Source organism: Panthera pardus, unplaced genomic scaffold, assembly GCF_024362965.1.
Source record: "Panthera pardus isolate Hobbes unplaced genomic scaffold, ASM2436296v1 HiC_scaffold_7, whole genome shotgun sequence".
NCBI lineage: Eukaryota > Metazoa > Chordata > Mammalia > Carnivora > Felidae > Panthera > Panthera pardus.
The window spans coordinates 62,619,984-62,629,425 of record NW_026527002.1 but is presented as its reverse complement, the minus strand read 5'-3'; the positions used below and the strand labels follow the sequence as shown (position 1 = coordinate 62,629,425).

Here is a 9,442-nt window from a genome sequence, read left to right as displayed (position 1 = left end):
TTCTCTGTATTTAAGAGTCTGGCTTCTTTTGTTTGTCTCTTTTTTTCTTTGTTTTGTTCCCAAAATTCCACATGTGAGTGAAATCATATGGCATTGGTCTTTGTCTGAGTTACTTCACTTAGCACTGTGCTCTCTAGGTCCATCCATTATTTATATTTTCAATGAACAACTCATAAGCCCATAAGTAATGGCATAGTCACACACTGATAAAATCGTGTTTATTTAGTGATGTCTGACAAATAGAGAAAGTAAAAAGAATATTAAAAAATGTATAATTTACATATAAATACTTTAAAAGAGAAAAGCTGAACACATATGGTGACATTAAAAGGATGTATACATTTAAGTTTGCAGGCTATCTTATAGCTTGACAAATTAGATACACATATGTATACACATCTATCTTGTTTGTGAGTTTGCATAATTAGGGCCCAAGGATAAGTTTTGGGCATGTCTACAATAATTCTGAACTCCCATAAAATTTATGGTATTTTACCACCACGGTCATGGTGATTTTGTTCTTCTTTTTCAAAATCTACTACCAGCACATTTGAAAGTCATCAGAGGGCCCCGGTTTCCTCATCAGTAAGGTGAGAAAGTCTCTGCCGATATGTTCTGCTTCTTCTGAATGAAAAAGTGGGGAGCTCCAGCAGCCTCCAGCGTGTAGAAATGGAAGGGCTGAGCGGCCTGGTCTCCTCTGCATCAAGCAGAGTTTTCTGTTGGCTTCTTTCTTTGGAAAGGAGTCAACTCGTGTGAAATGGAGCAAGTTTATCGCACCAGTCCACTTAACTAACAAACATTCCATTCCTGTAGATACAGTCTGCTTCCTAGTATGCAACGAAACAGAAGACTAATGGTCTCTGGATTTCAAATTGAACAGCTACACGTGTCCTCGGATCTTGAACTTGGAAGTTCAGAGTTGAGCTGCTCAAAAAGAGTGCTCTACAGAGGCCTGTCAAGTCAAAGATATATGCCAAGATATTTGTATGACAACGTGTTCAGTATGATATTAAACATCACTGACATTTGTGACAGTGACATTTTCTTGACATTCCACTAGTGTATAACAAAGTAAGATGAGTGTAATGTGATCATCTACACAGTAAAAACATGTATCTGATTTCTTACATTTATAGAAATTTTCATTTGTAGCCAATACCACAGAAAAGTAAATCACCCCTAAGTACTATCCTGAGCTTAACTTGATTTCAAGTTTACAGTTAATCAGATCTTTTATTAAAAAAACAAGACAGATATAACTGACCTCATATGACTACAGGCAATACATAGGACTCAGGGGTAAAGTAATAATTCTTCCTAATTTTTCTTATATTCATTTGATGTTGGGTAGCTACACTTTGCCTCTGTAGGTATCCTCCTCAAGGAACACATCTTACATTTCCCCTCTGCTGGTGTTTGGCTTTAACTCTTGGAGTAAGGCCTCGTGGTTATGAGGACAGTTGCTGTGACAGGTGCAGGTCCCGATGGTCATCACTGGTTTCTTGATGATTTGCCCTGGGGAGCACTGGAACTCTACCTGGATGGTTTTGGTGTTATGGGGGGTGCAGCACCGGCCATCGCTGCAGACCCCACAGTACCTGGGCTTGTAGGTGTGCAGGCTGGTACAGTTCTTGAACTGCAGGTGGATGGCTTTGAGTGACTTTGTGGTACGAAGACACTTCTTACCTTTCTAAGAAAGAAGAAAAGGAGCAATTCATGGAATGGCTACCATTCCTCTGTGGGACCATTTTAGGGATACGGAATAAATTGCTAGTTGCCTACCCAATATCCATTGTGCTTTCTTCTTTGCTGACATACATTAGTTTTGTTTGGACAATCTGGTCAGGTAAAAGTATTTGCTTCCCCAGAGTATTTGGGAGCTTGAAATGGCTTTGTGCTAAAGTTCTGGCCAATGATATATAAACCAAGGGATTCTTGGAAACCCTTTGCCTTTCAGACAGGTACAGTTCTTTATTGCTTCCTGGATTCATTTTCTTTCCTGCCTAGAATGTGAAAACCTGGCCTAACCGTACACAACTATCTTTTGACCTTGTGCCGATGAGGATGAGGGTAAACGTGCATATAGGCTAAAGAAAGCTATTTTTTCAAGGCACTGAAACAGTCTTTGATGTTTTTTTATCCAATGCATTCTTAGGTGTTATAAAGAGAAAGGAAATATACCTGGCCACATTGCACGCCTTCTAATGTTTCAAATACTTTTCAGCATTAACTCACTTAACCTTATTAACAACATTCACCCCTACAAGGATCTGTTATTCACATAAGGGACAACTACCCACGTTTCACAGATGAGTAAATGGAGTCTCACAGGGTTAACATCACCCGAAATATCTAGTTAGTGAATGAATGAATGACACAAGCCCAATCTTTCTAATATACTATAACCTCAGGAACGTCTAAGACAATGAGATATTAAGGTTATTTTCCATGAAGGCAAGGTAAGTGGAGAATTTATTCAATATGCCATTAGTAATGGTTGATAAGGACCCCCCCATATTTATAATTCAGGACAACATTGACTCTATGGTTATTTTCCACTTAGATTTCTTCACATACTAATTCGCCACAATTCTCTTCTGCTTTTCACCTTCTTAGGCAGAGCCCACAGCTATGGAGAGCTGAGGCTTGGGATTCTCTTAAATCAGTGGCTCTCAAATTGTATTGTACATCAGAATCTTCTAGAAAGTTTGCTAAAACATAGATTATTGGGCCTTAGATCCATGGTTTCCGATTCAATAGGTCTGATGTGAGCCCCAGTAATTTGTATTTCTAACGAGTTCTTAGATGCTGCTGCTGGTCTTTGAGAAGCACACTGAAACATCTCTTGGTGTTAGGAAGTAATGATTATTATGCTAGTATTTCCCTAGATTCCAAATAAATTTTTGAATCTTTATGAAATGTATGTATCTCAAGTATAATACTTCCTAATATTATACTGGGTGCAAGTTACATTAAAAATATAAATTTTGGCGAAAGAAACAATAGAAAAAGCAAAATTTTAGAGGCATGACATGGAAATGCCTTATTTAATAAAGAAGCAAGTGTGTCCTTGACAATAGTAAGGGTCTCTTGTTTCTTACCTTTTCATATTTAATGTGTAGCATATATTCTTGATAATGTCCACAAAAAAGGGTACAAGATCAGTAACATCTGAGTGTGTGGATGTGTGTGTGTGTGTGTGTGTGAGAGAGAGAGAGAGAGAGAGAGAGAGAGAGAGAGAAGCAGAGAGACAGACAGGAGAGGGGAACAGAGAAAGAGAGACAAAGGTGGCTTTGTGGGTGAATCTACATAACTGTGCAATAGGTATGTTAGAATTCCCTAAGTGTGTGGGGCACCTGTGTGGCTCAGTTGGTTAAGCGTCTGATGTCAGCTCAGGTCATGATCTCTTGGTTCATGAGTTTGAGCCCTGCGTCAGGCTCTGTGCTGACAGCTCAGAGCCTGGAGCCTGCTTCGGATTCTGTGTCTCCCTCTTTCTCTGCCCCTCCCCTGCTCATATACTATCTCTCTCTCAAAAATAAATAAAAATATAAAAAAAAATTTTAATAAAAAAATAATTAAGCGGCTCAGTTGGTTAAATGTCCAACTTCAGCTCAGGTCATGATCTCATGGTTCGTGAGTTTGAGCCCCGCATCAGGCTCTAGCTTGAGCCTGCTTGGATTCTGTGTCTCCCTCTCTCTGCCCCTCCCTCACTCTCACTGTGTGTGTGTGTGTCTCTCAAAAATAAATACACATTACATAAATAAATAAATAAATAAATAAATAAATAAATAGAATTCCCCTAAGTGTGGGAAGGTGCAGCTTCTAGCTTATCTTAGAGATAAGATGCTTCTAGGTGTTATTTCAAAATTGGTGGAAGAAACATAAATTAGGATGGACTTCCAAGTCATATAGCTAAGTAGCTATTTAACTAATATGACCACTAGAGACTCTCATTTTAGCAACAAATGGAAATGAGGCCTAATGTTAAGTAATGGTGCCTAATGTTAACAGAGTAATCTATGCCCAGACACTTTGCAAATTCATTCTACTTAATCTTCATGACAACTTTGAGGTAGGTACTGTCGACGGTCCCATTATATGGGGGAAGGAATTGAGGCTTAGAGGTTAAGAAAATGGACCCAGATTCCACAGCTAGTTCATGGAGTAAGCCAGGGTTTTAGGCTGTCTGGCTCCAGAGTTGCACCCTTAGGCATTCGATGATATTGCCTCAGTGTGGAGATATGTAAATCTTTCATTGCTAGAAACCGTTTTATTTTAGCATTAAGTTTGTACAAATTTCCAACTAATGGTTCAATTTGGGTATTGAATTTATCTGATCTAGGGCTCTGGTAACAAGACGTGTGATGTCATCAGGAACCAATCAGAGCTTCTGATCCACATGCCTTATACTCCGTGTTAACATACTGAGTTGATATAATTCCAGCAAAAAAGGAAAGAAATGTGCTATTTTATTTGGCACATATCGCCTTATGCTGGCAAATATACTATTCCCACTAGACTTTTTAAAATACTGAAAATAATTCCCAGACACCCATTCATTTATTCGTCCACGATTGTGTATCAAGCACACAATATGTACAGGTAGGATGTTGGGGACTGAGGGCTGAGTAAGGAAGACATGGTTTCTATCCTGTGCTTCCTGCAGATCAAGCCTAAAGGGGTGAAGAAAACTGAGGTCAGAAATCACTTCTCTCAAATCAACTGTGCTCGGCAACTGAGCTGCCAGTTTTTCTCCAGGAATGCAGTGAGATTTGCCAGATCATTCTCAACTCGGGCTCCACCCTCTTTACCTGTGGACCGGCTGTGAGTTGCTTGGGATATTTCAATACATTAAAGAGAAGGAAGAAAAACAAGGTAAACTCACTCATTTCAGGAACCTCTCTGCCTTTCCTCTGGGGCTCACTCCCCGCTACAGCTGACCTCCGAGTCAATAAGTATCACAGTGTCACGGTGACTGTCTAGAGCCCAGATGCCCATCAGGCAACATGACCTCCTCTGGCTGCCTCCAGGCTCCTACCTTATCTGTCGGTTGCTTGTGTTCTTGTTCACAGGGCCGCACCATGCAGAGGCGAGTCTGCTTCACCATCTCACACTGTGGATTCCGGTTGGTGACCCGGGTGGAAAAACCCATGCCACAGCTCTTGGAGCATGCGCTCCACTCCGTGGTCTGCTCAATGCAGTTGATGCTTGAGTCAGAGACTGCAACACCTACAGTGGCTTCTGTCCTGTAGGCTGTGGGATGTACAAATCAAGGTGGCCATATTGAGTAAACCATGGGGATTGCTGAGTGGTCCTTTCAACCATCATTGGAAAGAGGGTTCATTCAATTCTGTACCTACTAAACTCAGGTGCTTTCAGGGGCCAGAACTGGATCTCTGTATTTATAAACCCTAAAGAGGTAGCACAATACCAGCACAGTGTAGGCCTTTAAGAAAGCTTTGAAGGACTGTTGAATTGTCCTTAAGAAGCTTGGGAGACGCTGTCTTAAAGAAGCCTGGTAGTCTCAAGAATGTAGAACAGTATAGCATCAACAGCCATTCCATAAACTGTAACATTTTCAACATGCGATTTTGTACAGAAAAAGGATCATGATGGAATTTTAAGTAGATGAGCAATTAGAACCTCTCAATTCAAGGCAATACTTTGAAATACTTTGCTCTAGACTGGTAAAACTGGTTGTTTGGATTATGGGATATAGACACTTGGACTTTGATTACAAAAAGTTCTGTCCCAACACTTAACATGTATGGCTTGGGGCTCTCTCTTCTACATGGCAGTTTTCCTATCTGTAGGTCATGGTTGATCATTTCTGACCTCAGAAAAACTGTAAAGCTCCATGTACTGCCAGTATAAATAATCTGGGTGATTAATGGCTTCTAAAATAGTCTCTCCTGACTCTTGAATTTTTCTTTTCAAAAAACAATTTCCTTTATATGATAAAACAAAAAGAAAAGCAAAACAAAGACCCTTCACCCTTCCGCCAGCATCTGGAAAAGTGACAGGTCTCTGTGATACCGGTTCAGGGAAAAGTAGCAGTCTTTACGGATGCTACTTGAGAGCCCAAGGTAATACACAGAATCCAGAAAAGAGTGATAATTTATATTTTTTACTTTTATCTTTGTGATGTTTTTAAGGGTCAAATGGGGGCAGATGAAAATCTAAACAGCAGTCATCCAATAAGACAAAATCAATCCTCTTGCTCAAAAGAACCACTGAATGCAGCAGGTTCTCTTTAGGAGAAACTGTGTGCATACTTCAACAACTTGGCTAGGATTCCAACATGTGATGTGCTTGATCTCAGTGGGCAATCTGGAATCCACAACCGAATGGGCAGAAACTGAGGCCAGTTTCTCGTTGCAGATCCCCAAAGAGGATACGTGCCTCCTGCCTGCATTTAACCTGGGCTCTGATCACCGTCAGGTATCCTGAGTATCTTACCTGGAAGGGCAAGGCCTCCTAATTCTGCCTTCTCATTTGAGTCACAGATCCACTTTTCACAGCACTCCCCGGGCACTTCGACTTTCCTGGGAGCTGGGCAGTCAGGCTGGGGCAGGAGCAGGTCTTCCTCGCAGCGGGGCACACAGCCAATCTGCCCGTCTCTGCAGGTGCACTGGTATTTGCAGCTTGGCTGAAAGGTCTCTCCACTTTGGTAAATGACCCCATCAAACACGCAGTTGTCTCCTTCTACAGCTAGGGCGTCAGGGGAGCAAGGCACAGAGGGAAGGGCAGAGAGAATAAACAACAACACAGCTAGAAAAGCTACATGCAAACCTCGGGTCCTTCTTTTCCTAGTTTCTTCTCTATCTCTGGCAGAGAGATGTCCTCCCGGAGGCCTCCCTAAGCAAGAAGAAACCCATCTCATCCTGCCACTTATTTTGCAGATGAAGAAAGAGGAGCACAGCTAAGAAGTGACACTCCCCAGGTGCCACAGCTCTTGCTCCCAATGATAAAGTCATTTAGCTAGAACCTCCTTGACCTCTCCTATTCCAGCAGGTTAGAATTAAAAAGACAAAAGTGCACTTTGTATTCTCCAAACAGGTTAACTGGTCAAATCAGCAAGGGTGCTGGGATTCCTTGGCACTCCAGCACAATAAATCATCACCAGCTTAGAGAAGAAAGGAGAAGCCTATTCCAATCCCTCTTGTGGGGTTGGAGGGATGCAGGCAGCCTCAGACTAAATGGTGCATCACGTGGAAAAATGATCCCCCATCGATTAGGTCTCACCAGCCTGGACTGGCCCGTTGCCTGCATTTTATTTTATTCACAGTCCAAACTGGGGTTACATAGTGGTCCCAGGAGACCAGGGGCTGTTTTAGCTCAAACAGGACCATTACAGGTGTGAAAACAAACGTGCTGGGGAACTGTGAGCATGGGAGTTATCCCAGAATCCCGTCACCCACAAGCATCCCCTTGGAAATGTCCAAAGGAAATGATTTCACTGGCTCTAAACTCTGCTCCGCTGCCCCTCTATCTAGAGGCAAGTGACGAATGCTTCTCACCTTTGCGGGCAGGTTTCCTCTCTGGCTTCTGGCGGCTCCCCAAAGCCGCAAGCACCCGCACCCCGCCCCGCCCCGCCCCAGACCATACCTGGCGCACAGTAAGCGCTCCACAAACATCACCTACTGCACCATCACCATTATTATTATTTGCACGTCACCCTCTGGGAAGAGGAGGAGAGGAAAAGGCAGCTTGCGGGAGCAGAGGGCAGGAGGCGCAGGGGGCCGGATTACCCATGCAGATGCCGGTTCCCGCGTTGGGGTCCGCTCTGCGGTCGCAGAAGAGGCCGCGGCTCTCCTCGCAAGGCTCCAGCAGCGAGCAGCTCTCGCCGCGCTGGCGGGCGCACACCAGACAGCAGGAGCAGTCGTCCAGCACGGCCCTCACCCCGGGGGCGCAGGTTGGCGGCGTCTTGGGACACCGCACGGGACACTGGGCGGGACAGCGCTGGGTCGCAGCGACCTGGTGCAGGACAAAGCTCTCAGCAGGAAAGATCGAAGGCAGAGCCACTCGGTCACCGGGCGCGGGCCACTCATTAGGGCAAAGTAACCAGACGCAGCTTAGGGGCGCGCCACTCACCTGTCCCAGGACGTGGAGCAGCAGAAAGCCCAGGCAAAAGCACCGCTTCGACAGACTCTGCACACTCTGCATGATCGGGCTTTTCCCTCCCGCTTTGACGAGACGAGACTTGGCGCCCCAGATCGGCCCGGCTGGCCCCGCTGCAGGTCCGGCGCCCGCCTCTGTCCCCCGGCGGCACCGGCGCAGGTTTTATAGCGCGTTCCCGGGACGCGCTCGCGCGGGTTGGCTGCAGGGCCGGCAAGGGGAGGGGGGGGTTGATCTGCTGGGTGGGGAATGGAACGAACCCCGGGGTTGCCATGGCAATTGGCCGTGGGTGCCGCTCTCCTTAGGGCGCGGCCCCGGGGCCTGCGTGTGCCTGTGTGTGGCGACTGGCTTTTTCCCGAAGCGCCGGGAGGGGCAGGGTGGAGTCTCGGGGCCGGGACCCAGGGCTCGCTCGAGCGCGTGGGAAGGAAACGCCCGTTTCCTCCTGGAAGCCGCTTTGCCTTCCCCCAGGACCGAGACACCGGCACTCCCCACCACGCTGCGCGCTGGCCGTTCCAAGCACACGTGGGGCTCTCCTCCGGGGGTGCCTGCAGTTCGGGGCCATCTGTGGGGGGTTGGCGAGAGGCCCAGGGGTTTAGTCATAAGGGAAGCACATGCAAGTTTGTCACCGTTTAGGGCACTCTTTGAATGTGTTGAGAGAAGGGGAGGAGAGGAAAGAAGGGAGGGAAGCAGAAAGAGAGAAGCAAGAAAGTGGAGGGGAATGCAAGAAAAGAAAAAGAGCAAAGCAGAGCATCGCAGCTATGGGTTGAGGGATACTTTTGGCCAAATGGCAAAGTTTCTTTGATTCTAATCATTCCCAGCACCAACCCCCCCCCCCCCCCGCCCAGTCCCCCATTCTTAAACTCACGATTTCTGCAGGCTGAGAAGAAATAAAAGCAAAACATAATAACATAAAAATGTAAGAGGTAAATACAAACTTTCTTCCTGATGGAAGAAAGCCTTGAAACACCTGTCGTGTCATGCCTGATGTGAATCAGCACATGCCAAAATCCAAGAGAAGTTGAGTGTCGGCGAGGCAGGTTCAGCTCAGCCACTGTCCAAACGTCAGTGAATCAGGTGAGGAGTGAGGCCGGTCGCTGCTTTACTTGGCTGACTCCCGCAGCAAACCCAGTCTCTCCCTCACTACTCTCCCTTATCCACGATCAAAAAAGGGCTGCCGTGCCATTTCCATCATTGGGCATCTCTCGTGAGGTGGAGAGCGGTTTTGACCGCTCCGAAGGTGATACTGCTCCATGGAGTAACAGAAAATTTCTCCCCTGTACTTCAGCTTGGCTGCTGCCTCGGGAATGATGATGCCCAGCTCCTT

At 45.6% G+C, this 9,442-nt stretch overlaps 1 protein-coding gene across 1 annotated transcript; it reads right to left on the bottom strand.

Moving 5' to 3' along the window:
* Positions 1-201: 201 nt before the first annotated feature.
* On the bottom strand, positions 202-8,295 carry CCN3 (cellular communication network factor 3). The gene is made up of 5 exons (XM_019459969.2): positions 8,095-8,295; positions 7,752-7,977; positions 6,460-6,711; positions 5,039-5,253; positions 202-1,690 (listed from the first exon to the last, which is right to left on the bottom strand). The coding sequence occupies exons 1-5, from the start codon at positions 8,164-8,166 to the stop codon at positions 1,394-1,396; spliced, it is 1,062 nt and encodes a 353-aa protein (XP_019315514.1). The 5' UTR covers positions 8,167-8,295; the 3' UTR covers positions 202-1,393.
* Positions 8,296-9,442: the final 1,147 nt, after the last annotated feature.

Excerpts from the sequence above, each read along its gene's own strand:
- CCN3 (XM_019459969.2), bottom strand. The coding sequence starts at position 8,166 with ATGCAGAGTGTGCAGAGTCTGTCGAAGCGGTGCTTTTGCCTGGGCTTT. Across the intron at positions 5,254-6,459 it reads AGGAGGCCTTGCCCTTCCAG|CCTACAGGACAGAAGCCACT; the intron begins GTAAGATACTCA and ends TACATCCCACAG. Across the intron at positions 1,691-5,038 it reads ACAAGCAACCGACAGATAAG|AAAGGTAAGAAGTGTCTTCG; the intron begins GTAGGAGCCTGG and ends CTTCTTTCTTAG.